The sequence below is a fragment of the Muntiacus reevesi genome, chromosome 18 (assembly GCF_963930625.1).
Source record: "Muntiacus reevesi chromosome 18, mMunRee1.1, whole genome shotgun sequence".
NCBI lineage: Eukaryota > Metazoa > Chordata > Mammalia > Artiodactyla > Cervidae > Muntiacus > Muntiacus reevesi.
In genome coordinates this window covers 7,177,530-7,204,870 of record NC_089266.1, presented here as the reverse complement: position 1 = coordinate 7,204,870, position 27,341 = coordinate 7,177,530, and the positions used below count along the sequence as shown (strand labels likewise).

General features: G+C 56.8%; 1 protein-coding gene across 4 annotated transcripts in view; it reads right to left on the bottom strand.

Annotated features, from left to right (window-relative positions):
* Positions 1–17,616, bottom strand: part of ITGB4 (integrin subunit beta 4) — a 31,373-nt gene extending 13,757 nt beyond the window's left edge. For 2 of the 4 annotated variants that reach the window (XM_065910233.1, XM_065910234.1), the window contains exons 1-25: positions 17,428–17,616; positions 13,837–13,925; positions 12,751–12,833; positions 12,434–12,535; positions 12,076–12,280; positions 11,019–11,115; positions 10,665–10,836; positions 9,487–9,750; positions 9,124–9,213; positions 8,726–8,848; positions 8,124–8,288; positions 7,880–7,956; positions 6,864–7,066; positions 5,181–5,284; positions 4,977–5,075; positions 4,711–4,840; positions 4,034–4,156; positions 3,834–3,940; positions 3,066–3,099; positions 2,694–2,885; positions 2,349–2,452; positions 2,023–2,081; positions 1,861–1,884; positions 456–604; positions 192–371 (exon numbers count right to left, since the gene is read on the bottom strand). In XM_065910233.1, the coding sequence (XP_065766305.1) occupies positions 192–371; positions 456–604; positions 1,861–1,884; positions 2,023–2,081; positions 2,349–2,452; positions 2,694–2,885; positions 3,066–3,099; positions 3,834–3,940; positions 4,034–4,156; positions 4,711–4,840; positions 4,977–5,075; positions 5,181–5,284; positions 6,864–7,066; positions 7,880–7,956; positions 8,124–8,288; positions 8,726–8,848; positions 9,124–9,213; positions 9,487–9,750; positions 10,665–10,836; positions 11,019–11,115; positions 12,076–12,280; positions 12,434–12,535; positions 12,751–12,833; positions 13,837–13,915 (2,965 nt within the window). In that variant the 5' untranslated portion in view covers positions 13,916–13,925; positions 17,428–17,616. The remainder of the gene's footprint in view (positions 1–191; positions 372–455; positions 605–1,860; positions 1,885–2,022; positions 2,082–2,348; positions 2,453–2,693; positions 2,886–3,065; positions 3,100–3,833; positions 3,941–4,033; positions 4,157–4,710; positions 4,841–4,976; positions 5,076–5,180; positions 5,285–6,863; positions 7,067–7,879; positions 7,957–8,123; positions 8,289–8,725; positions 8,849–9,123; positions 9,214–9,486; positions 9,751–10,664; positions 10,837–11,018; positions 11,116–12,075; positions 12,281–12,433; positions 12,536–12,750; positions 12,834–13,836; positions 13,926–17,427) is intronic. The other 2 variants (XM_065910236.1, XM_065910235.1) reach the window with 2 other exon arrangements.
* Positions 17,617–27,341: the final 9,725 nt, after the last annotated feature.

Genomic DNA, 27,341 nt, shown 5'->3' with positions numbered 1-27,341 from the left:
GCGCAGAGAGGTACAGCCATACCACTCACAAGAGCCTGATACCCATTTTGCAGATGGAGAAACCAAGGCTCAGAGGTTGAGTTGCTTGCCTAGGCTGCATGGCCAGGTCCCACTTCCACTTGGATGTGAGGAGAGACAAGGGCCCCAGAACCCCCTTTGGGCCCCCCCTGGTGGCCCCCACGCTGACCGACCTTGCTCCTTGATGATGGTGATGTTGACCAGGCGGCGGCCAAGGGTGGCGGTGCCCACGGGCACGTCGATGGCCTCCACCAGCAGCTGCTTCTCATCGTCGTCCTCGGGCCGGATAAACAGAGGCACCCGCACGTCCACCAGTTCCACGCCCTCCTGGAACTCCACCATGCCCCGGGCGTCTGGTGGGGAGCCGTCGGACGGGGGTCAGGGGGCCGCACGGGGGTGGGAGGTGAGGGGGGGGCACAGGGAGCCTGCCCACCTACCCTGGTCTGCAGTGAGTGTGTAATAGCCGGGGGCCACCTTGAGCTCGTGGAAGGCCCCCTGCTCCACGTGCTTCTCCGTCAGCTTCAGCAGGGCCTGCTTGGCCGAGCGGGGAGCCATCAGCACGGTGTCCACAATGGTGTGGTCCTGTCTGGGGGCGGGGCAGGTGGGGGGGTGTCAGGCCGGCCGGGAGGCTGCCACACATCCATGTCCGCCCCTCCTGCCTGTCCTCTCTGCATCAGGCACAAGATTCCAGGCAGCAAAAAGCGGTTTCTTCAGAGCCAGACAGGTGCAGAGGCCCAGGCTGGCCCCACCGCCGCCCCCTGCAGCCTCAGGGTCCTGATCTGTGAGATGAGGCTCCCTGCCCACCTCTCCCAGACGGGCTGATGATGCCCACGTAGAGGCGGAACAGCAAAGATGCTAAGGGGACAGGCCAGACTACCTCGGTTCAAATCCTGGCTCTTTATCTTAAAAAATTTTTTTTTTTACCGAACCACATGGAAATTGAGCCTGGTCCATGGCAGTGAAAGCCTGAGTCTTAACTGCAGCTACCGTGTTGCGCTCAATCATGTCTGACTCTTTGTGATGGACTGCAGCCTCCCAGGTTCCTCCGTCTATGGAATTTTCCATACAAAAATACTGGAGTGGGTTGCCATTCCTACTCCAGGAAATCCTCCAGACCCAGGGACTGAACCTACGTCTTTTGTCTCTTGCACTGGCAGGCAGGTTCTTTAACACTGAGCCACCTGGGAAGCCTTAACTGCTGGACCACCAGGAATTCCCCTGGTTCTATATCTTAATGTCTAGGTAACCTTGGGTAAGTTACTTAACTTCTCCGATCCTCCGTTTCCTCAACTGTACAGTGGGAATAGCAATGATCCCACGTGAATAAGATAACCACACACACAAATCCTGAGAACAAGGCCTGGCCCGCCATCAGCACTCAGAGTGCCCGGTGAGAGCTGTCTTCTTTTTTTGTCTTCTTGGTATTGACCCCCACCCCACTCTTCCCTGGGGGGTCTGGGACTCGGGGTGGGAACTGGGAAAGAAGTGGGTCACCCACTGGACCATCTGGCTGGTAACCAGCGGCGCCTCCAGGATCAAGGCCTTTGGCCTCAGAGGAGCGATGGCTCTGGGCACCAGCCGTCCCTGGCACTGGGTGGGGGCTATTGCCCGTGTGAGGCCAGGGACTGGGTTGGCTCATTTCCCTGTAAGTTTCTTGTTCTCATACAGGGGCTGGCTCTTGGTGAGGGCTTCGTACGGGTATGTGTTCAGTGACGGTCCTACCCCAGGACAGACCCGGACAGCCCTCCTCTCCCATGGGGCAGAGATGATGGAGATGGAAGTGGGGATGGGGGAGGCGGGATTTGGGGCTGGTACCGCCCCACCGCTGTGTCTTCGACTCACTTTTTCCCGGCGTTGGGCTGCTGCCTGTGGGGGACAACGTGAAGACCGTGAATCAGATGGTCCCCAGGGCGGGGAGGGATTATCCACTTGGGAGACATCCCCTGGCGTCAGGGATGGGGGCAGCACCACCCCCCCACCCCACCCTGGGCGCCCAGGACCCACCGGAACTTGGTCTGTTGGAGGTTGTGCGCGCCTGTGATTTGTCGGTACACCTCGTTCAGCTGCCGGGCAAGGGAGGGCTGTGAGGCTCAGGCCCTGGGGGAGCCCCCGCACCCAGAGGACCTCCTGGGCGTGGCTGGGGGCGTGGCCATGGGCATGCACAGTGGCTCTACCCTTCTGGAAGTATTCACAGTGGGGGCAGATCCCAGGGTGACGCCCCTGGCCACACATGAGTCCCATGAAGCCCTTCCTTCCCACCCGGACGCATCCAGGCCCCACGGCGGCTTCCCTCTGCCATCCCGCCACCCGGCTCACACCCGGCTCCTTACATTCTCCTCCACCTCCTGGCGCAGCTGGTCGCATTCTCGAGTGCCAGGTTTCAGCAGGTTCTCGGTGCAGAGGCGGGCGAGCCGCAGGGACAGTCCGTAGGGCACTAGGGCAGGCGGAGAGGGCCGTCATCAGTCTCTCCACAGTTGGCACCGCAGGAGCCCCCTCCTCCAGAAGCCGTGCTCGGATTGGGGGGCACTGGGGGCGTGTATCACTCAGGAAGGATAGTAGGTGGCCAGGCCTGTGCCTGCACCCGATACCCAGAGAAAAGAGGAATGCTGGATCCCGGACCGGGGAGCAGCAGTGAATGTGCCTCGGGCCCCAAGGCGCCCAGCCCCGGCCCTCACCCAGCTCCGAGGGGTTGATGCCCGCGGCGTGCGAGGCGAAGCCGGGCCGCTGCACGTTGTTGGTGATCTTCCAGCGGACCGTGTCACGCCCCTTGAGGTTCCCGCTGCGCAGCAAGGGCGTGTCCAGGTGGTCCGAGGCCATCAGGTTCTCGCGCAGCATGTAGTGGTCTTCCTTGAAGCCCACCATGTGGCCTGGGGGACCTGGGTCTCAGTAGGGGCTGCTTCCTAGACCCTCCCCCCCTACACCCCCAGGTGGGACCCCCCCCACGATCCCCTGCCTCTGTCCCAGACTTGGCGCCCTGCTTCCCCTCCACCCCCGCTGAGGAAGGAGCCATCAGAGGCCCACCGCCCCTGCAGAGGCCAGGCCCGTACCTCGGTTGCAGCAAGGGAGAAGGGCCAGGCAGGCCTAGGAGGCAAGGAGGGTGGGGATGAGAGCTGAGACGGCCGCCCCAGCCCAGGGAAGTCCCTCTGGCTACCACCTCCCGCCCACACCAGTGGTCCAGAGGGGTCAGCAGTGCCTTCCCCACACACTGGGATATCCAGGCAGTTACAGGGGCCTGGGTGTGGGCACAGAGGGGAACGGGGGTAGAGGGTACCCAAAATGCATGCCATGGGACTCTGGTCCCGCTATCTACTCTGGAAAGTAAAAGGTTCTGTGATCAAACTCCTTTGGGGAGCACTGAATTCCTTCCCCACTAGTTTCATTATGCAAACAACTAGCTCAAAGACTCCGATAAGCCCTGCAGAGGAGAAACCGCTTTCTCAAAAGTATTTGATCACAGAACTCTTTTTCCCTGTAACAGACATGAATACGACCCTGAGGGCTGCCGTAGGGGCGCCTCTGCCCCCTTCAGTATCCCCCACTGGGCCATGCTCCACGCTCTCCTGTCTCTGGTCTTTCCTCCCAGGGAGACGGCCAGCTCCTGGTGGGCAGAGCCCTTCCTCCCTCTTGGCTCTCGTGACCCTTGGCATGCAGCTGACCCCCGGGCCAGGGACTCCCAGGAATCTGGCCACTGGTGGTTGGCAGAGGCGAGGGGCTGGGGTCAGGTGGGTACCAGAGCTGCTTAGAACGTGATGGGTTCACTTGGCCTCTGCCCCCTACAGGGACCCCAGTGGGGTGGGGACCGGGGGAGCCCCCACCTTGCAGCAGGCACAGTACTTCCAGCAGAGCAGCAGCAGCAGGACCGGGACCAGGAGGAGGAAGATGAGCAGGGGGATGAGCCACCAGAATGTGCCTGGGGGGCATTCTAGGGAGGAAGGAGGGAGAGGAGAAGGAGGGAGCCACTGCCATCCCCCCACCCGGGTCTGATCGGCCACCCAGGCCCGGCCCGCCAGCTCACCCTTCCTCCTCTGCACCAGGACAGTGCTGTTGGGCCCAGGGGCGCCGTCACCCTCCACGGTGTAACTGTAGTTACAGTCGTCATCCTCGTCCCGGAAGGAGCAGTGCTCCACCACCTCCTCCGCTGCAGGCACGGACAGTCAGCAGGGCACCCGACCCCAGCCTGGAGCACCTCCAGGCCTGGCAAGGGGTCCGCTCCTCACCGCAGCCTTGCTCTGGGGGCCACCCCACCCATCACGGGGTCGGGGTCACAGGGAGAGGCCTCTCCCTGGGGAAGAATGTGAGTTCCCAGCAGACTGTGCATGCAGAGGGGGCGAAGTGGGGGCTCCCCTGCGCAGGACCGTCAAAAGTCTGCAAATCTGTGCCTGTCCTGGGCTTCACTCAGGAGCTGGGCTTCTAGAACATGTTTCTGACCCAGAGGAAAGGAGGCTGTATGCTCCCAGGGCCCGTTTATGCGCCTTTGCTATGTTCATGGCCCTTTCCCCAGGACTGAGTGCCCTGGCCAGGCTGGGGTCCCCTTCCTGGGTCTGTGTGCCCTGTCTGGAACCCCTCTTTGTGGACAGCCAATCCTCAGTTTGGACTACGAGCCCCCACCCAGCTCTACAGCCCCGCCCCGATGAGAGACAGCCCCGCCTCTCAGAGGTCTCCCCTTGCCGAGTCCTCTTGCCTGCCCTGTACCTTTCTTAAGCTCATCCACCATCTTGACCTTGAAGCTGCACTCCTCGCATGTGTGCCCCTTCTTCTCACCGGTGCCCCACGCCTGGCACTGCACGCAGGAGCGCAGGTCCTCACAGAGGCCCAGGCGGATCTGGGTGGGCGAGGAGGGGGGCAGCTGGGCATTGTGTTGGGTGGCCGCCGCCAGGCCCACTCGCGCAACCTCACCCCCTTGGGCAGCCTCTGCGGCATGCGGTCCCCGCACCCACACCCCGCGCGTCTGGCCTCACCGCAGAGTAGTTGATCTCACAGACGGTGTCTGTGTACAGCGACTGCTGGTTGCAGTGGCAGCGGCCGCACTCGCAGTAGCCACGCCCGTTACAGAGACCCTGAGACGAGAGGAAGCCCCCCATGAGCCAGCTGCGCCCCCATCCCTGTCTGAGAGGGGGGCCCCGCCCACCGTCCCCCACGGCCTGCCTCATGCCCAGGCCTACCCCGTTACTGTCGATGCAGGTGGCGTTGCTGAGAGGACAGTCACAGCTCAGACCTGTCCAGCCAGGCTCACACACACACTGGCCCATGGAGCAGCGTCCCCGGTCTGCAAAGAAGGGAAGGCGAGAGAGGAGAGGCACATTTGCACCTGCAGTCCAGGCTGCCCACCCGGCGGAGCTGCCTTGGGAGCTGGGAAGTCTCCAGCCACGGGCAGAGCCATCTCTTTCTCTCTTTCCTGGAGTTCCTTCTCTCCATTTTCCCCACTCTATTCTGCCCACTACCTTCTGCTCTGCAGATGGAGTGATCACCCCAAAACACAAACCTAGTCGCATGTCTCCCCTATCTAAGAACCTCTGATGAGCCCTGGACAATGCAATAAGGTAAGAAAAAGAAATAAAACATACATATTGGAAAGTAAGAAACAAAAAACTGTCATTATTTGCCAATATCAGAAATGTCCCCAAATAGCAAGAAGAATCTATAGATAAGGTACTAGGTTTCATAAGTTAGTTGAGCAAGGTGGCTGGATACAAAGTTAACATATAAAGAGTTAGAAAATGAAATTAAAACCTCCAATGACTCCCTTTGCCCAAAGGATAAAGTCCAATATCCTTGCTGTAATAGGGGTTGACTAACTGCAGCCTGCAGGCCAAATCCAGCTCACCACCTGCCTTTGCAAAAGTGTTATTGGAACAGAGCCACACTTATTTGCTTCCGTATTGCCTATAGCTGCTTTCTGCTACAATGGCAGAGCTGAGTAGTAGTGACAGAAACGGTCTGGCTTACAAAACTGAAAACATTTAATGTCTGGCCCTTTAAGAAAAAGTGTGGACTAGATAAAAACTGGATACATCCTGGCCTGGAATCCAATCCCCTCACTCTGGCCCTGCCGCTTTTCCAGCTGCATCTCCCTCCCTTCCTATCTCATGGCTCTGCCTGTGCTAAATACCTGTCTTTCTCCAGACATCCTGGGTTCTCCTTTCATTTCTCTGAGTGCACTGTGGGGTAGGCAGGTAAAGAGAAGAGAAGGCAGATAAAAGCAAGAATGAAGGAAAGAGTAGACCCCCAGTGGCAAGTATACAGCTGGGATTTAATAAGTATTTGGTCAGTGGATTTTCACTCAGTCTCCTCCATTTGCCCAGTCAGTCCTTCCATGTGGCCCCTGTGGGTTCTGTGACCCCTGCCCAGTTCCGGAAGCTCTGGCCAGCCTATGGGCCCCTGGCCTGGACCCACACTGTATTGGGCCCTATGTGATGCATTACCCCAGGCCCTGCCTGCCTGAGATGTAGCACCTTCCAAGAAACGAAGATCGCCATGCCTTATAGCACCAATCCCTGAGACTGAGCTGAGTGGTACCCACCCTAGTGGGATGGGAGAGTGGAGAAGAAGGTGGCATGGACTGGAGGACCTCAGGGGACCAGAGTCTTAAGCATAAGGGTAACGTCATGCTGGCAGGGGCCTTGGGCATCAAGTTTTTGGAGTAGGAGAGAGGTCCAGGTTGGGAATGGACTTGGGGGAGGCACTCAGGGAATCTGGAGGAGGGCTAGGCCTGCACACGGGGATTCTGACTCCTGGTGTGGCTCTCCCAACTTGGACTGATGGGAGAGTCAGCGGGGCAGGGTGTGGACTGGGCACGCAGGCCACCCCCAAAGCCCCATGCCACCCCCCTCGGGCCAGCAGCTCACCATTGCAGAGGACGCCGGAGGTGCGAGGGCACTGGAAGTTGTCGTACTCGCAGAACTGACCCTCGTAGCGGCCTTCACCGTAACACACACAGTGGCCACACTGGCACTCGCCGCGCCCGGAGCACGCCTTGTCCTCGCCCTCCCGCCGGCAGGGCTGCAGGTCGCTCTGGGAGCCGGTGGAGCAGTTACAGGTCTTGCCACTCCTGCGGGAGGAGCCAGTCACTTCCCCACTGCCTAGCAAGACAGTTGGGCTTTCACCATCCCATTTTACAGATGAGGAAACTGAGGCTCTAAGTGGGTCTAAGTTAAGCAGACAGCAGTGGTTGAACTGAACTCAAACCTCAGTTCCCTGAGACCCTCCCTCTGTCCCCTCCAGTCATGACAAATCTGTTCAATGTCTTGAAGCTTGAAAAGCCCTTGCTCTCACTATCACTCATTCCTGACTCACTTTTGCTCAGGGAATAGGGGCCCATGGCTCAGACGCGCTGTGTGTTCAGTCGTGTCCGACTCTCTGTGCCCCCATGGACTGTAGCCCACCAGGCACCTTTGTCCATGGGATTTTCAGAGGGCAAAGTCAGCCTCCCCCTCTGCCCGACCCACAACCCCTGATGGCCACTGTCCTGATTCTTGAATGACTTTCCAGAGATAATCCTATATATCCAGATATTTTTTCAAGAATTATTCAGGGTTTTTTTTTGAGGGGGTGGGGTGGTGTTGCTGTGGATGGCTTGCAGGATCTTAAGTTTCCCGATCAGGGAATGAACCCACAGCTCCAGCCATGAGAACACCAAGTCCTAACCACTGGACCATCAGGGAATTCCCATATCCATGTTTTCAAAGTGCTTTGAATTCAATCCACCTGCCAACTGGACGTGCCCCTTTCTCAGCCCCTTCTATGCCAAGCTGCCACCCCATCCTCGGTCTGCCTCCATGGCGTGCCCAGCATCAAGCGCTCGCGGGCCCCTCCTCTGGGAGCTGCTGCATCCTGGGTGCCAGGTTCACCCCCCCACACTTACCAGCCCTCATGGCACACACAGTGTCCACACATGAAGTCCCCGTGGAAGTTGCAGCGAGATGACCGCTCCTCTTTTTGCTGGAATGAAATCGTGGTGGGGTGGGTGGGGAGGGGAGGGGCAGGAGATGCTGGCCGCCGCCCTTCAGGGCACCCCGAGCAGGGAGCTCTGCTTTGTTACTTGGGTCCCCGGGCAGTCAGCTCAGCCTCTCCCTGCCCACGCCCCCCAGGGAAGGGCCGTGGCATACCAGCTCACAGGAGCACACGTCACAGATGATGCCCACGTCCATCCTGAGGCCGTTGGAAAAGGACGGCTTCAGATGGATGGTGCCCTTCTGGTCCGCCTCCGGCAGCTGGCACGCGTGAGCGCCGTCCAAGTCCTCGATGGCCCGCAGCTGCACTTGGTATGTGCCCTGTAGGGACCCCGCCTTTAGCCGAGGCAGGCCTGGCCAGACCAGCCGGGATGGCAGTTCTCCCTGAAGGTTCTCGGCCCCAAGGCTTCAGGATTGTGTCTGGCCCCTGCCACCCAGCTCCCTGCCCATCCTTCCTCGGGGCTGCCAACTCGCTCCCTCTAGGCAGAGCCAGGATAACAAGAGCCCGACAAGAAGCAGGGCTGCCTTCGGCCTGCTCATTCAGCCGAGCAACCTGGGCTCCGTGCTGACTGATCTTCGCTTTACAGTTGAGCACCAGCCAAGCGTGGTGCAGAGCTCAGCCAAGGGGCTGCTCCAGGGGGCTTCAAACCCAGATCTGTCTGCCTCGGGAGGCCACGCTCCGGATCTCTGCTCGAGTAGAACCCACCCTGTAGGCACTCTCCCCATCCTCCCCTGTCGGGGCCCCCACGGAGGCATACCACTTCCCCTCGCCGGATGAAAAAGGACCCCGTGTCCGTCTTCTGGAACATCCTAGAGGTGACCTCTGTCCGCAGGCCTCGAGGACTATCCAGGGCCCGAATGTCCAGGTTGGAGCGGATGCGCTAAAAGTGAGTAGGTTATCGATGACCTGGGAGGTGGGGCCCAGACCCACCCACCGAGGCCTGGCTGCCTGAGCTGCGGTCCTACCTGCCTGGAGGCCTGGGTGCTGGGGGGTCATGGGAGCAGAGCCTGCAGGAGCCTGGGGCCAGGCCCAGGGGGCTCCTCAGGGACCACAGGAGACTCTTCCGCCCTCCCATCCTGTTTCTTGCAACCCTCTGTCATTCAGCCATCTCTCCCGCCCGCCCCCGCCACCCTCGGACCCTGCACTGGCCCTCACGTTGAAGGCTTCCTGCAGCAGATCCACGATGTTGGACGAGTCCTCCTGCAGCACCCCCAGCGAAGAGACAGGGAAATACGATGACAGCCTCTGCGGGAGAGAGAGTCGGACCCGGGGCTCAGCCTCTGACAAGAGTGTCATCGCTTCGGATCCAGACAGGAGCTTTGGGGCTCACCCACTTTGTGGGTGGGGGACGCTCTTAGCTCCTGCCTGGTTGGGAGTGGGATCAGAGGATGGGCACGTGACCGCCTCTTCCCACCAGGGCCCATCCGAAGTTTCCGAAAGCAAGGAAAGGAGGGTGGGGGGTGTGTCTGAGAAGTTCCATGGGTCCCTCCCCCAGCCCAGGGAGGCCAAGGCCCGCACCTCGTAGTAGCTATAGGAGTAGTTGGTGACGGCGAAGATGGGGATGATGTTGTGTTGGCCGAGCAGGCGCACCAGGGTGGGTACTGACGGGTAGTCCTGCATCTTGTACTGGGTGTAGCTGCCCGTGGGGTCCAGGTGGCACTCCTCGTCATTACGCCTCATGATGCCGGCCAGCACGTTGGCCCCGTCGGCCTCGTAGTGGAAGGCCGACTCGGTGGAGAATACGAGCAAGTGGGTGCTGTCGGGGCGCCAGCCGATGTCCCTCTGGGGAGAGCAAGGAGGGGGTGCCCGTGGAGCAGGCGGCCTGCTGATGGCAACATCACAGCGTCGCTCACCGTCACGGCGAAGGCGCGTCCTAATGCAGGGCTCAGCGAGGACTTGGGATTCACAGCCTCCATGAGCAACGCTCAGGACAAACAGCGCTGGGAGGATGATGGGGGTGGAGAGGGGGCACAGAAACCAGCCATGGGGAGCGGGAAATGGACTGTGCCCACAGCGGGCACCATGCAAGATGGGAGCCAGTTTCAGCTAGCTATCCCCTCAAGGTCTCAGTCAGTCTGCGAGCATCTCTCAACTACACAGAAAAGTGGATACCATGCAACGTTCAACAAAAGACAAAACAAGGACAGTGGCACGTGGCCATTTGTTTGAGAAATATATAGGGTGATTTTGGAAACCGTGTCTTACAAGAGAAAATGTTTATGAAAGCAATAAGTGGGGGGATAAAAAGGCAGAACTGTAACGTGCACTGACTTCAACTACATAAGGGAACAATACATGCTGGCGGGGTATCAAGCAGCTGGCTCTGTGATGGTGGTGGAATTATGGGCAATTTCTGTTCTTTGTTTTCCAAATTGTCTATAACATCGGTGCATTATTTTTTAAATGAAAAAATTGATGTGGAGATGGGTATTAGCAGGGAGCTTGGCCTCGGGACACTGAAGATTCCAGAACGCCGAGGCTCAGGTCTGGCTCGCTGACCAATACAAAACCAGGGTAAGACTGCTCAGGCCCCAACCGCTAAACTTGGATTGGAACTGAGGGTCCCCCAGAGGGTTCGAGCTTGTCTGAGGGCATGGGGGCCCCAGTATGGCACCAGAGCAGGCCAATAGGCAGCTCTTGACCTTGTAGAGAAACACAGCCCTGGTCTAGGCTGGAAGGAGCCTCCCGGCACTCACAGTGCACACGGCCGTCTGCAGGATGGCATCGAAACCTCCTTCGGGGGCATCCAGGTTGCCTGAGATGCGCTCCCCCTTCAGCTTATTCCGGAACTCCTCCACGTCTTTCGTCAGGCTGATGACATTCTTGAAGGAGAAGGGGGGGTCGCTGTTGGGCCAGGGCTCCTTCAGCCTGTCAAGGTGGGAAGGGGAGTGTCAGGGGGAGAGAAAGCAGGGAAGAAGACCCCCACACCCCATGCCCGCCCTCCTGGGGGACCACCCCCGTGGCTCATTGCAACCCCAAGATTTTCAAAGTGCCTGGGTGGAGAGGAGGTGGGCCACCTGGCCAGGACCCCCGTCCACTCGGTCACTCACTTCTCAGGCCTCATGTCCGTCTGAGGGACGCTGACTTTGTCCACGAACTTGCCAAATCCTATAGTGTAGTCGCTGGTGAGCTGCCTCAAGACCTGAGCTGGGCATCAGTAGGAAAGACAGGGGGCAGCTGAGGGTGGGATGAATGGAGAGTAGCACGGAAGCAGATACACTACCATGTAAAGTAGTAGCCGGGGGGATTCGCTGCGTCACTCAGGGACCGCAAACCCGGGCGGCTCTGTGACAGTCTAGATGGGTGGGATGGTGGGGGAGGTGGGAGGGAGCTTCAAGGGTGAGGGGTTGATTCATGTTGATGGATGGCAGAAACCAGTGCAATATTGTTAAGCAATTATCCTTCAATGAAAAATAAACTTTTTTTTTTAATAAACTTTTTAAAAATAAAAAAGAAGGGGCAGCTGAGCCCCAAGAACCCCACATCCACATAGGTGTTGGGGGCTGGTTCGGGAAGGAAGAGGAAGAATAACTTAATAACTTAACATCAATGCTCTGCATGTTTGGCATCAGTTCCTGCACACAACAGCTCTGTCATTATTTACGGATGAAGGGAATGGGACTCGGGGGACCCAGAGTCATGCATGCAGCAAGTTGGAGGGGGCAGGTGGGGAGTTGGACCAGCCATCTGTCGAGCTAGGACTTAACCTCAGCCTCATAGCAGCTGGGACCCTCCTTGTCAGAACCAGAGGAGGGCGTTTCCTGGCGGTCCAATGGCTGGGACTCTGGGCTGCCACTGCAGGGGCACGGGTGTGACCCCTGGTAAGGGTATTAAGATCCCACAAGCCATGTGACACGGTGCAGCCAAAAAAGCAGGACCAGAGAGGGTCTGGGGCCCACCCAGTGGGGCCCTCCTCTGTACTGCTGAGCGGTTACTGGGGGTCTGGCCAGGGCTCTCCTCTGAGAATAGGAAGAAGGAGTTCTTGGGGTGCTCAGAAGTCCTGTCCTTCCTTGAGGAGTGGGTATAGCTAGCCTGAGCCCTGGTCTCCCGAGCAGCTGGCGGGGGTTGGGGGGGGGCACCATCCCCACGCCCTGCCCCACTCCATACCCAGATCCTGCCCCATCTTCTTGAGGTTGTCCAGATCGTCAGACATGGAGTTGGAGAAGTCCATGAGGATATACAGGTCCATGGGGCTCTCCAGAGGCTCGAACACCTGCAGCTCGAAGCGCCACTCCTCGCCCGGCCGCAGCCGCACCCGCAGTGCCTGGGGGGCCACCTGGCTGCGCCGCAGGGTGGTGTCGATCTGCCCTTCCTGCGCCCAGGGGAGGGGGACACCTGGCTGGAGGGTCTCTCCAGACCTAACGGAGAGACCGCTCAGCTCAGCCAGGGGACCCCATGATGCCCCATGAGCAGCCGGCCTTGAGCTTGGATGGCCCAGCCTCCCCCGAGCCCCGACCCCGGGCACCTCTGTGATCTCAAAGCTGCTCTCCATGACCACCACGCTCTCTAGCCGGCAGCCGGCAGCCAGCAGCTCGGCCTGGGTGTTGCAGCGCCGTTCCTTGAACACCTGGCCAGAAAGAGATGGGTCAGGAGGGCAGGGCCCATCCCCACTGCTGTCCTAACCCAGGATTTACACCCCTCGATTTTCCTGAACCCTTGCCCGTTCTCCCATTCCCGCCTGGCCCGAGGCTGGGCCGAGGGTGTGGCAAGCGTGGACTTGGCCAGAGCCCAGGGGTGGGGAGCGTAGGTAGGGGAGGCGCCCCGGGCTGGGCAGCAACACACCTCGTCCGTGCAGTAGGCGCAGTCCTTGTCCACGCGGATGCACTCCGTGCAGCTCTCCACCTGGGCCTTCTTGCAGCGGTTCCCTGGGGAGCAGAGCGGGGTGGATCCACTGAGATGGGCCTTACCCAGGGCCAAGCCCTTCCCTTAAGCATCTTCATTTGAAAGAGATAGCAACTCTCTCCCAAGATGCAGAGGGGGAAATAGAGGCGGTTGGTATGTAGTCAGCAACCAGCAGAGCTAGGTCTCAAACTGGGACTTTCCACCCAAGTCTGGAGGGAAGGCGGGTGGGGGCTAGGATGGAGGCGCTGGGGCATTTGCTGGCGGGGACACCCTAACCAGCCCCGCTGCCTGCTCCTCTGGGATGGTGTGTCATTTACCAGTGTCCCGAGTGCCGAGCCCATGCCCTGCACATGATGAGTTTTTAATAAATAAATGAGGTGAAACTTCAGTTTCCCCAAAGGTTTGGATAGATACCCTGTGGTTTTGTTCAGTTAAAATCACAGTGAGGACCTAGTATGTGCACTAGCGGGCGGGGCTCCTGGACTTTCAGGAAAAGGTGTGCTGTCAATATTTACCAATGTCTCCAGTGAGGGCGGGGAAGCCCTGACTTGCAGCATTTACCAATTTCCAAAGAATGAGTGTTCTCACCACGGACTGCTCTGAGCTACCAGCCATGGCGTCCACTGACAGGTACTAGTCCCTCAGTAGGCGCCCTTTGCGGACTGCAGACACTCAGAGAGCCGGTGATGACCACCTCCCTCTCCTTCTAATCCCCATAAAATCTCTCAACTGCGCTGTCCAAGCGTCAGCACACCCTGCAAGCGCCTGCCTTCTCTGAGTGGATGTCTTTTCCCTCCTTTAGACCAAGTCTTCTTCTGCTTCCCTAAGTGTTTGGGCCATGCAGCTCAAGATCACGGCTCCACAGCCCTTGAAGCGGGTGGTGGCTGTTTGTTGAATGGTTGAGTGAGGGTCTGGGTAAGACTCTGAGTGAGAGCCTCTCCCCACACCCTGCTACCTTAATAACGGCAGTGCCTTGAAAGTTGAGGCCCCGCCAAGAAGGGTGCTGCAGGGGCGTGTCCGACTCACCCATGGCCCCGGGGAAGCTGATGCTCAGCAGGGCTGTCAGCAGCAGCCTGGTCCACGGGCTGGGATGTGGCCCTGCCATCCTCCTCTTCCTGTAAAACAGCCGCAATTGACACACGATGCCTGACAACCCTAGTCCACGTGTCAGCTCACTGGGTCCTCGTCAGAGCTCCACCGTTCCCATTGCACGGATGTACAAACTGAGGCTCTGAGAACGCTAGCGACGTTCCAAGGCCACCTGGCCTACAAGTGGCAGGGCCCAGGGCCCCTGACCCCTCTTTTCCTCTGCCCCCTTCCTTGGCATCCCCAGAGGGGCCAGCTGCCCTGCAGGCCGACGCCCTGCCAGGGAGGCCCCCGCCCTCTCACCACCGAGGACTCTGGGCTCTGAGCTTGTCCCAGTGCCGGGTCTCTTGTGCTGGGCTCCCCGGAGGGCAGACCAGGGCTTTTTCCACCCTCGTCTTTCAGACCCCACTGGGTTGGGTCAGGCTTGGCAGGGACAGGGCCACCCTAGAGGGTCCTGGCCCACTTACTTGCCCTTTGGTTATGGGATACAGCCCAGGAGGAGGGGGGCCCTCCCCAGTATTTGGGGCCTGGGGAAGGGAGGACATGATTTGCTACTCAGCTAAGTTCTGTAATGGTTGCCTAGCCCATTGGAGGAGGGGTCCCCTCACCTCTGCCTGCCCCAGAGTTGAGTTGGGGGGCCCTGAGCAGATCACCCTTTCAAAACTTAGCCTGGAGCGGGATTACAAACCCCTGCAGCCCACTCATACACACACACACTGCCAGCCACCCCAGGACACCCCATCTGCCTTTGCTTCACTGTTTTTTTTTTAAATGATTTATTCTTATTTTTTTTTTTGCTGTGCAGGGTCTTCCTTGCTGCATGGGCTTCTCCTTAGTTGCGATGCGCAGGGTTCTCTGCTTGCGGCTCCCAGGCTCTAGGGCACAAGCTCAATAGTGTGGCACACGGGCTTAGTTCCTCCTCGGCCTGCGGGATCTTCCAGATCAGGGACTGAACCCGTGTCTCCTGCATTGGCAGGCGGATTCTTTTACCACTGAGCCAGGGAAGGCCCCTTTGGTTCAACTATTAAACCATCTCAAGTCATTCGTGACCTTTGGGGCAGGCAGTGGCATCCCTGAGAACGGTTCAAGATGGACAGCCTGCTGAAGAGAAGGGCAGGCCAGAGGCGCCTGGCCTGGCAGAGCTGAGGGCAAGAGTGACCACCCCGGCCTCTTTCTGCAGAGCCAGTCACCCAGCAGCCCGAGACTACATCATGCCTACTGGCCCTCATCCTTGGGTCCTCGTTCAGGCCTTGGCTTGTGGGGCTGGCACACCCCAGGCTCTGGGGAGACCCGAGGGGCTGCAGGAGGGCATGCCTCCGTCTCTCCAAGGTGGCTACCAGGAGCTCCAACACATCTGCGGGCGGTCAACTGGGGAGGAGCCCGCCTCTAAGAGGGGCCTGGAGTAAGGGTGCCCCGAGCCAGCTGAGGAGGGGTGCTTCTTGGGGGGAAATGGTTTTCCTGTGGCCTTGGGGCACAGGCACCACACCCACAGGCTACACAATGCTGGCTGCTTCCCCGGGCCTCCCTGGGGCACCATTACACATGCAGGTACCGGCACTGCCCAGCCCAGCTCTTACTCACTCCCCTGTGCCCGCAGGCTGGGCACACAATGGGCGAGTGCCCAGCATGTCACGTACATAATCGCCATTTAATCTGCACGGGAACCAGTGGGGGAGGACGGCCTGATCCCCTCTGTCCAGATGAGATGGACCCCCCGCCCCATTTAACCTTCACCTTACATTCAGAGACTCTGAAGCAGCAGTGATGCACACAAGAGTGTTGTGTTTGACTCAACTTGTGTTTAAAAAAAAATTTTTTTTTTTTAGGCTGAATCTTGCAGCATGAGAGATTTTAATTCCCCAACCAGGAAATGAACCTGTGCCCCCTGCATTGGGAGCATGGAGTCTTAACCACTGGACCACCAGGGAATTGTCTAAAAAGCTTTTTTGTTTTTGGCCATACTGCGTGATTTGTGGGATCTTGGTTCCCTGACCAGGGAGTGAATCCAGGCCCCGACAGTGAGAGCACCGATTCCTACCCACTGGACCACCACTGCATGCGTGCTCAGGCGTGTCCGACTCTTTGCTACCCCACAGACTGGAGCCCGCCAGGCCCCACCGGCTATGCGAGTTTTCCAGGCAAGAATACTGGAGTGGGTTGCCATCTTCTCTTCCAGGGGATCTTCCTGACCCAGGGATCGAACCCGTGTCTCCTGCATTGGCAGGCGGACTCTTTACCACTTTGCCACCTGGGAAGCCCTGGACCACCAAGGGGACTCCCTAAAAAGTTTTCAAAGTAGTCATTGGTGGGTGAAAAAATAAGATCTCACATAAGAGTTAGGACTGTGGGCTTCCTGGAAGACGTGACCGTGGTGGCATGGGCAGAGCCCTTGGGACATGAACTCTCCAGGCTACTCTGGGTCCCACCAGGCGGGTGGCCTTTTCATGTAGCAGCTGGGTCCCGGAAGTGTGTGCCTGCCACCCACTGTTATCACATAGCGGCACACCCAGGCTGGCAGGCTCAGGGACACACATACTCTTGGACACGCGCTATGGCCCGAATAACGTGGGCTTGGTGTTCTGACACCCACCCCAGGGGACCCCCCGCTTGGCACGTCCGCACCCACCCTGCACGGCTCTCTTCCCTCCTGCTTCCCTATCCTCTGGCCTCTCTGCTGCTCTATCACCCGCAGACTCAAGGCCAAGGAGACAGACAGACAGCCCTTCCCCGCTGTCCCTATTGCTCTCCTCTACCCACTCAGCCCCCCGGGACGGAGACCCGCAGCCTTCACTTCCAGCTGTGGCCCGAGGCAGCCACAACCCGGTCCAGCCTCGGGCTCAGGGTGTGGCGAGGCCACTGGGGAGAAGGAGGAGCTCCCACCTAAAACTGACAGGGCCACCCGGGGCTGAGGGAGTGGGGACGGGGGTCTGGCCCTGGAGGAGGACACAGTGGTGGGCCGTGAGGTTAGGAGGGCTTCCTGGAGGAAGGGTGTCCCGAACAAGGCAGGCGTGTGCCCGGCCAGGAGGAGGGGAGAGTCAGGGAGTCCCCAGACCGCAGTTGGACGGTGGCACCGCCCAGCCAAACCGGAGGGCCTCTGCCCCTAGGTGGCTGCTTCTTTTTGAACCCCAAAAGGGCGCAGCCCAGGAGGCCTGCCTGCCACCTCCCGGACCCTGCCCACCACTTTCTCCCAAGCACCCACCCGATGCCCAGACCCTCCCTGCTGCCATCCTCCACCCAGAGGTCTGACAACCAAGCGCCTTCTCCAGCTCTGCCGTCCCCTTGGCCCTGGGAGTCCCCTGGACACACCCGGGCAGGCTGGGCACCTGCCCTGGGCAGCCGGCCTTTAGGAAAGGAAGAGCTGGGGAAACAAAAGCCGCCGGCCCACCAATCAGCTCCCCGCGGGGCTGCCCGGGGCTGGGGTGCGCACTCCCTTTCCGCTTCTCCTCCCGGAGATCTCCGAGAGCGCGCCCAGCCTCGGCGGCTCGGGGCCCTGGAGGGGCGGGCGGAGTGCGGGGGCATGGCTGGACCTACCTTGGGGCGGACTCGCGCCCTCCCCGCGCTGGGCTCCGCTCGGCGGCTCCAGATGCGGCGCGCGGGCGAGCCGGGACGGTGCGGAGGGCGGGCTGCAGGGAGGGCGGGCGGCGGCGGGGAGGGGACCGCTTTATGGGGCGGGCGGCAGGTAGGAAGGAGGCGCTGGTGAGTCAGGCCGGCCGCATTCCTGCGCGCGGCGCGCACCTGTCGGGGCAGGAGCCGGGCGCTGCCGCCTCTGGGCCCGCCCCCCGGAAAGGGCTGCGGCTCCCGCGGCGCCCGGCCCCGCGCCCCGACCCAGGGCGGCGGGGCCGGGGAGGAGCCACCCGCCTCTCTCCGGTCCAGCCCCGGGAGCGGCGCCTCCTCGCCCTTCGGGGCTTCAGACTCGGGGGCCGGTCTGCCCCCAGCTGGAGGCGGCCCCTCCTGGCCCCCTTCTGAGACCGCCGTCCCTCTCCTCCAGACCCTGGGCCAGGAGCCATCGCCCCTGCCCTGGGGAGCCATCGGGTGCCCCAGACACACAACCCGACAATCAACACCGCGCATCCCCTTTCTGTGTGCCGGCGCCTGCCCCAGGCCAGGTCTACCTTCCCGCCGTCTTCTTAGCCTCCCCTACTCCCCAACGCACTCACCACGTGTGCCCAGAGGGAGCTCTGGGCAAGGACTGGTTCTCTGAGTGTTTGCAGGCAAGCTAATTAAACCTTCTTAAAGCGAGAGTAATGCCCCTCAAGAGGTAGCACCCACCTGAGGTGGAGAGGCACTCGAAAGGTTACAGCTGTTCTTGACAAGCTGCTTCACAAATCTGACACCATCGCCGCCCCCCGCCCCCACCCATCCTCTCTCAAGTACTTCAGGTTAAGTGGATCCAACCCTCTCCTGTTGCTCCATGACTTCAACTTGGTCTATTTCTCTGGCCCCACCTTGCACAAAATGCCCCCTTCTCTCCCCCAACCAAGCAGCTTCAAGCCAGCGTGCTTTTGCAGACAGGGACCAGGGCTCTTTTACGCCAGGCTGGTCCCTCTACTTGGGGTCTTCCCACTCTCACCCAGCCTGGTGTATCCTCCTTATCCTTGGGGGCCTTATGCTGATGTCACATGCTCCAAGGAGCCTCCTTGACCTCCCTGAACCCTGGACTGGGTTGTGTACCCCTGTGGCATGTTTTTGGTTTTTTTTTTGTCATTTGCCATTCTTGTTTGAAATTATCTGTTTAGGGGGTCTCTTCCCCTTTGCACGGTGAACTCCAAGGTTGGACACGTTGTAGCACATCGTTTGATCCCCAGCACCTAGCTCAGTGCCTGGCACATAGCAGTCGCTCAGTAAACGTGTAGTCGACCCAGAAGGGATTGTCACATGCCTTCCTTAGCCTCAGCCTTCTCACCTGTAAACAGGCGCAAACACTGCCAACTCTCAGAGTGACCCTAGGAACAGCTGGGACTGACTGAGGCGCCGAGGACGCCAAGCGCTCACTGCAACTGCGAGAGCCACAGGTCACCCCTTGGCCACCTCGCCCGGTCCTCTGAGTTCTGCTCTGCATGGGCCAGGGCCTCAGAGGCTGGCTCCTGGACTCGGGAGCTCTGTGGCAGGAGCCCCAGTTTGATTGGGGTAGGGGTACCCAGGTCATGCCCTACGGACTTGAGCTGCTCCAGCAGTCGCCCAGTCCACCCTGGGAAATACAGGCTCCGGGAGCAGCCTGCCAGCACTATCCATCAGGGGGTGCACCCCGCAGTGGGGGCTGCTGATGCGCCCTCCAAGAGGAGGAGACCCCGGCCCAGGGGCAGTAATGCCACAGACCCCATGGGGCCAGCAGCCCCTTCCTCTCCTCATTCCAGACCCTTTTAAAAATGACTGACGGGGGGCTTCCCTGGCGGCTCAGTGGGAAAGAATCTGCCTGCCAATTTAGGAGACACGGGTTCCATCCCTGGTCCTGCAGGATCCCACATGCTGCAGAACAACGAAGCCGGTGTACCGCAGCTAATTGAGCCTGCGCTCTAGAGCCCAGGAGCCGCAACTACTGATGCTCGAGCACCCTGGAGCCCGTGGTCCGCAATAGAGGCCACCGGAATGAGAAGCCCTCACACCTCAACTAGAGAGTAGTCCCCGCTCGCAGCATCTAGAGAAAAGCCCGCACAACAAGGAAGACCTAGCATGGGCGAAAAGAAAAATAAATAAAATCATATATAAAAAATGACTAGGGGGACTTCCTGGTGGTCCAATGGTTAAGACTTGGTGCTTCAGATGCAAGGGCTGCAGGTTCAATCTCTGGTTGGGAAACTAAGATCCTATGTGCTGTGACGCATAACCAAAATTAAAAAAAGACTAGGGGAGCAGGAGTTTGGCAGCAGCTGAGAGGTGGGACGTGCACCCTGAGAGGCCCTCAGAAGACAACCCGTGAGGTCCCTCCGGTTTCTTCAAATCTGGAATTTCATTACACGGAACCTGAGTATGGACCTGGGGCAGGGGGGCGGTCCGTGAATCATCTGAGATCATGTGTGAAGCTCAAGGTGTATCTGACCCGGGAATGTGGGTTTGCTGGGAAAAGGATCTTTCGATTACACTGAATTCCGAAATAGGTACTGGTCCCCAAAGTGTTAAGGAGCTTTGTACTACATATTACTTCCATACAAAAAAAATAATTAAACAAAAACCCCTATTGTCTGATTTTACAGCCTTAGGGCCAGAGTGAGTCTGGTATGTAGTGGGGTTTCCTTCTGCAGACTCTGTCAAAGAGCTGAGGTCCCTGAAACAGAGGTCCAGGAACCCCAGATGGCAGCTCCCACCTGCCTACGCTCATTCCACGGCCTCAGGGAGGCCAGACTTGCTCCCTTATTAGGTCAATCATTTATTCATTTGACAAGCATTTAACGAGCTCTTATACCAGGTGCCGGGGATCCCAGAGGAAGGATCCACACCACCTGCTTGCTTCACAAGGCTTACAGTTTAAACCACGGGCATCCGAGGTGGGCTGTGAATTTTCCAGGGATGCGCCACAGGATTCGCTACTCTTTGCTTGACCGTGTGCATCACTTACAGTTCCCGTTTCTATAAAGAAACAACTTAGGTGATAAATGGAGAATGGATGTGTGACCAGAACAGTTTGGTGACCCATCTAGAGACCTTGTATTAACCCCCACCACAGTTGACTGTTTCATCTTACTCCTAAAACAGTCTCTCCTCTCTCTCACCCCCAAACATTGACTTTAAAAAAATCATTTTATTTCTATATTTTTGGCTGTGCTGGGTCTTTGCTGCTGCTGGGGCTTTTCTCTCGTTGCAGGGAGCAGGGGTGACTCTCTAGTGGTTGTCCAAGGGCCTCCCATTGTGGCGGTCTCTCTTGCTGTGGAGGGTGAGCGCAATTAGGTAGATGTGTCTCCCCGGCTCTGGAGCGCAGGCTCAGTAGTTGTGGCACATGGGCTTAGTTGCTCCCTGGCACGGGGGATCGTCCTGGACCAGGGATCAAACCTGTCCTCTGCATTGGCAGCTGGATTCTTAACCACTGACCACCAGGGAAGCCCTCCACTATTTTTGGCTTGACAATGTATGTCACTTATTGGAAGAGTAGTACCCATGTCTATAAACAGCTTAAATGATAAATGGACAGTGAATGTATGACCGGAACAGTTTGGTGACCCGTCTAGAGACCTTATCTCAACCCCCACTACAGTTAGTGTTTTTATCTTTCTTACCCCCCGAACAGCCTCTCCCCTCCCCCAACCGCAAACACTGACCTTTTCAAGAGATCGGCCAGTTGACCAGAAGAATGTCCTACTGTCTGTATTTGTCTGATTACTTCCTCATGGTGTTATTTAACTTGATTTTTATCTTCCTGTAAACTGGAAGTTATGTCTAAAAGCCTGATTTAGTTTCTTGGCAAGGATGGTCTTAAGAGGTGCTGTGTTTTATTGGATGGCACAGCTTGTTAGCTGCCTCACCATCTCTCTTAATTGTAAAAATGCATTTTCACTTTATGATTAAGAAGTAATTAAGAGGGGGTGATGGTGTTTTGTCATCTTGCCCTTTTCCCAACAAACTTTCACTGAACAGTTCTAGCATCCATTGTTGATCCTTGCTTTAATCAATTATCTTTGGGGGTTGAAGAGTAGTGACTTTCTGTTTCTGTATTTAATAAAAGATATCCTTCAAATTAAAAAAAAAAAGGTTTCCTTCATCAACTGGGAATGAATTATACACCTCCAAAATACAGGGTAAAATCTTTTCTTTTTGAGTTATAGAACTTTAAACAATTACTTTTACATTACAAAACAACCCCCAAAATTTTTTAAATTGTAGTAAAAACATAAAAATTACATCATAACCAGTTATTTATTTAGGCTGTACCTCGTGGCTTGAAGAATCTTGGTTCTCTAAGCAAGGATTGAACCAGGCCAGGGCAGTGAAAGCACCGAACCACTGGACTGCCAGGGAATTACCTTAATCAGTTTAAGTGTATAGATCAACAGTGTTAACTATGCACACGTTGCTGGGAAACAGATTTCCAGAACTTTTTCATCTTGCAAACTGAAACTCTATACCCATTAAATGGCTCCTCACGTCCCCCACCCCACCCCTGATTCACTATCATTCTATTTTCTGAATCAGTGATTTTGACCACTCAGTTCAGTTCAGTTCAATCACTCAGTTGCGTCCGACTCTTTGCAACCCCATAGACTACAGCACTCCAGGCTTCCCTGTCCATCACCAACTCCTGGAGCTTGCTGAAACTCATGTCCATTGCATCGGTGACGCCCCACAACCATCTCATCCTCTGTCGTCCCCTTCTCCTCCTGCCTTCAGTCTTTCCCAGCATCGGGGTCTTTTCCAGTGAGTCAGTTCTTCTCATCAGGTGGCCAAAGTATTGGAGTTTCAGCTTCAGCATCAGTCCTTCCAATGAATATTCAGCACTGATCTCCTTTAGGATGGACTGGTTGGATCTCCTTGCAGTCCAAGGGGCTACTATTACTCTAGTGCCTCATGTAATTGGAATCACACAATCTGTCTTTTTGTGTTTGGCTTATTTCACTTAGTATAATGCCCACAGGCTTCCTCTCTGTTGTAGCATGTGGCAGGGTTTTCTTCCCTAAAGACTGAATAATATTTCATTGTATATATAGACCACATTGTTTTTATCCATTCATCTGTCAATGGACATTGGGTAGCTTCCGCCTCTTGCTTATTGTAAATTAAGCTGCTGTGAACACGGGTGTGCAGTCATTATCTTCCAGACCCTGCTTTCAGTTTTATGGGATATAAGCCCAGAAGTGATGGACCATGTGGTAGTCTTATTTTTAATTTTTTGAGGCCCACCATACTGTTTTCTGTAGCAACTGCATCATTTTATAATCCCATCAGCAGTGCACAAAGGTTAATTCTTTTAATTCTAACTTTCAGAGTAGAGAGTTGATATATTCAACTCGAATGGTGGCAAATACATTTTTTCTGTTTTTTCACATCAAATACCACGCACAAATGGATTTTCACTTGTCCAATAGTTTACACTGGCGATGTTCTGACATAATAAGCAAGATATGTTTGATTTTTGTCCATGGTTCTTGGAAAAGCTATGGAGCGATAAAAGTGAAAAGAGAGTCTTTGTTATTCATAAGAAGCTCCTTTCAATAACAACCGAGTTTATGTTAATGAGGTGACTTTTGGAAAGCCACTAAAGTTAGGGGCACTGGTTGTCAGGGGAACCAACCATGTGATTAGCGCTGGAACTTTCAGCCTCAATACTCCCCCACCCTCACCCCAACCCCCAACCTCCAGAGAAGGGGGATGGGTTAGAGATTTCGTTTCATCTCCAAAACAATGTCCAACGGTTTAATGAATCATGCCTAGTAATGAAGGTTCGAAGTCATGTCTGACTCTGCGACCCCATGGACTGTAACCTGCCAGGCTCCTCTGTCCATAGAAGTTTCCAGGCAAGAATACTGGAGTGGGTTGCCATTTCCTACTCCAGGGGATCTTCCCGACCCAGGGATCAAAGCCCCGTCTTCTGTGTCTCCTGCATGGGCAGGCAGACAGACTTTACCACTGCGCCTCCTGGGAAGTCCCTGCCTAGTCATCAACCTGACATAAAACCGTAGCCAGTGTGGGTTCAGATGCCTCCAGATTGCTGGGTACGTGGAGTGCTGGGAAGGAGGGTGGAGAGTCCAGAGAGAACTCCACTCTCTTACCCTATACTGTGTCCTGTGCCTCTCTTCCTTCTGGCTGATCCTGAAATCCTGAGTTGTATCCTTTCATAATAAATCAGTAATCTAGTGAGTAAACTGTTCTCCTGATTTGTATGAGTCCTTCTAGCAAATTATTGAGCCCAAGGAGGGGTCATGGGAACCCCCAATTAACAGCCAGTTGGTTGGAAGTCAGGGAGGCCCGGACTTGCAATTGGCTTCTGGGTAGGAGACAGTCTTATGGGATGGAGCCCTTTTCACCTGTGGGGTCCGTGCTGACTCCAGGCAGTTGGTGTCAGAAGTGCTTGGTTGTGAAAAGCCCATACACCTGGTTCGAGAGCGTTTTATGTGTATTGTGAGCAGCAGTGTACAGGCAGCAAGGGAGTTTTTCCTTTTTCACAATAATTGGTTAGTGGGAGGTCTTTTCAAACCAGTTCCTTTGACCTTTGAAACCCCCCTTGCAGTCCTCCTTGCTTTCTGGGACAAACTGGTGCAGTTGCACTTAGATTTCTGGATTAGCCCTTTCTCTGCAAGCAGCCCTGGTTCCTTTTGGGAGGGAAGATTAAGATTTGGGTGCTACATGTGCTCTTTGCTACAGGGGGCCAGCCATTGCTTCTGTGTCCTTCCGAAGGACATAGCTGGGACTTTTTTCTTATTTTTGAATCATGAGCTCATGTCGATATTTCCAATTCAACTTTAAAATGAGTTTTCTGTGTTTCTTTCCTCTCTCTGCTTCTGGTTTTGTACTTCCTCCCTGCCTTATACAAGAGCATATACCCCGCACTGTTCAGCACCTTGCCCTTTTCCATTTTATTTCTCCTGAGGACCACTCCACATCTGGTCACAGAGACCTTTCTTATTCTTTATGGTTCAAAGGACCTTGATTTTTTTTTTTTATTATAAAGATTTTATTTTTTGGCCACAAGGCCTATGGGATCTTAGTTCCCTGATCAAGGATCGAATCTGCGCCCCCTGCAGTGGAAGTGTGGAATCTTAACACTGGACCACCAGAGAAGTCCCTGGAGATCTTCAACATGCATAAAGGCGTTCCTCATTAGGGAGAACACCCACACGCTCTCTCTGCAGGTGTGCATCTCTGCCTTGCTCCCGTCTTAAATAAAATAAACAGACTGTTTCTCTGCATGCATCTCCCACATCCTGATTAAAAAACAACAACAACAACAAAAAAACCCCTCATGCATAAAATTAGAGAGTACAGCGTCTTCCCTGGAAGCCTGATCTAGTGGTCAAGACTCAGTGCTCCTAAGGCAGGGGCCATGGGTTTAACGCTTGATCAGGGAACTAAGATCCTGCACGCTGCGTGGTGTGGCCAAAAAACACCCCCTCCATCCCTCCCATCACCTGGGCTCTTATCTCACGCCGGGCATTTGGGACAGTGCTGTTGGACGGTGTGGATAGATGCCACAAGGCAGAAGTATTACCTGAGATGCAAGAAAGATCTAGAAAGGAGCAACTAACGCCCGGGGGGTGGAAATCAGGACGGGATTAAGAGCTATGTCTTCAAAGTGTCAGTGCTAAGGTTGGCAGGAGCCAAGCATGGGGGTGTGGGGGAGGGAGGAGGAGGGTGAAGGCTGGAGCGGTGATGAGAATGCTGGTGGCCTTGCCTGCCTGGCTGAAGTGGGCTCTCCCGTGGTCAGCAGGAGACCACGTGACTTGGTAAGAGCTGGGGGGCAGGAAGATGCTGGCCAGACTGGAGCTTGGATGGAAGAGTGCGAGTCAGCAGATGAGGCGGGGAGCAACTGGGGGGCCGGGGCAGCAGCGACGATGACGCAGAGGGGTTCCTGAAGTGACCCACAGCATGCAGGGAGAGTACGGGGGTCCAGGGTGCAGGCAGTGAGCCCGGGGCAATCACAATGTCATCACCCAAGATGGGGACCCTGGGGAGAGGGTGGGGATGTGCAGGTGGGCGGGACTGGAGAGCAGTTTGAACAGGCTGTGAGCAGGGACAGGGCACTTTGGGACACCCAGCCTTCAAAGAAGGCAGAGAACCTGCCCCTGTGGCTCCCTCAGTGGGACCAAGGTGGGCAGGCACTAAACCTGATTCACAGGAGACTTAAATGAAATTCAGCGGGACTGAAGCCCTTCACCCATTCACCAGGCTAGTGAGCAGAACAGCTCTAACTCTAGGCTGTCCAACTCCCAGGCTTCTCTCCCCAGGGCCCTTGTGACTGGGGCCCCGACGGGGAATAGCCATCACTGCTCCAACCGGCTTCAACCGGACAGCTCGGTTGGCAGGTCTGGGAGTGCCTGGAGGACTGTTGAAGGCGGTGACCCAGGCTGATTTTATCATCTATAGAGGGTGCTTCCCTCCTTGGTCTCAAACAAGGAGCTGGACTGACTGCAACAACAAGCCTGTGTAGAGTACTCTATAAAACGTATTCCTGGTGGCTCAGTGGTAAAGAATTCGCCTGCTAATGCAGGAGACACAGGAGACACAAGTTCAATCCCTGGGTCAGGAAGATCCCCTGGAGAACAAAATGGCAACCCACTCCAGTATTCTTGCCTGGGAACCCCATGGACAGACACGAGCCTGGTGGGCTACAGTCTGTGGGGTTGCAAAGAGTCGGACATGACTGAGCAACAGCGATGCATAAATCATCTCGTAGATTCCTCACGACCAGTTCAAGAAGCTTTATTACCATGATTTGACAGAGAAGACTTACAGAGCAAAGGGCCTGAAACACACACGACTCAAAACACAAATTCTTTTAACCTGGGCTCCAGAGTGGAGGTGCTGACTCCGAGGTCCCAGCTGCCGCCACATGAGCCCCCTGGGGCCCTGGCAGAGGCTGCAGGCGGAAAGCCCTCTCTCTAGGGCTGCGAAATTCCTCAAAAGACAGGGAGACCTGACCTCCTCTAGCTGAGGATGTGTTTGTGGGGAGGGGGCAGGGGTGGCTCCATCCCTACTCTGGGGGCCACAGGGCTGGGTCGTCACACTCTCCCAGTCATGCACCAGCATCCGGTGCCTCCTGGGGACCACTTTTCTGAACCCTGCCCGCTCTGGGGAAGCAGGTCAGCTCTTCACAGCCCGGCTTCCTTCTCTGACGCGCGGCCCTTCCGCTGGCAGGGAGAGAGCTGCCCAAGAGCAGGAAAAGCACTCTTTCCCTCCGGACTCGGGACTCCAGGTCTGGCAGCGGCTGGGAAATCTGTTCTGGCCCCAGAGGAGCCCCGAGGCCACTAGCGCTGCCCGAGGGCTGCTGTGGGGCAGAGATAACAGGCGCAGGAAGGGTGGGGTGGCGGATCCTCCCAGGAGCTGGGCTTTACGTAAACAATGAGCGACTGCCCAGCCAGGCCAGGAGGTGATTCATCTCCCCACTGTGACCTGCCCCCTCCCTGCGTGGGCCAGGGGTCAGCCCCAGCCCTTCTGGTGACTGGTGAGACTTCAAAGGCCAGGGTGTGTCCAAGAGGTGGTTGGAGGAGGGCTCAATTGCACCCAGGGGAGGACAAGCTGGGCTCCTGCCTGACAACTGGTGGGGTTCAGAGCTCCAGGACCACGGTAGCGGGAGCCTGGGCCTTCCCCCCTCTCAGGACTCCTGCCTGCCCGCGCCAAGAGGCATTCACTGGGAATGACTGAGGTGACTTCTCGGGCCACCCCCTCTGAGCCGGGCCGAGGGCTGTGGTCACCCCGCTGTCAACCCCGAGGTGAGGATCCCAACAGGGATGAGAGGACACTTGAGTTTTCACATTTGCCTGAAAAACAGACTGTAGAAGAGACCAGGGCACCCGAGACGCCGA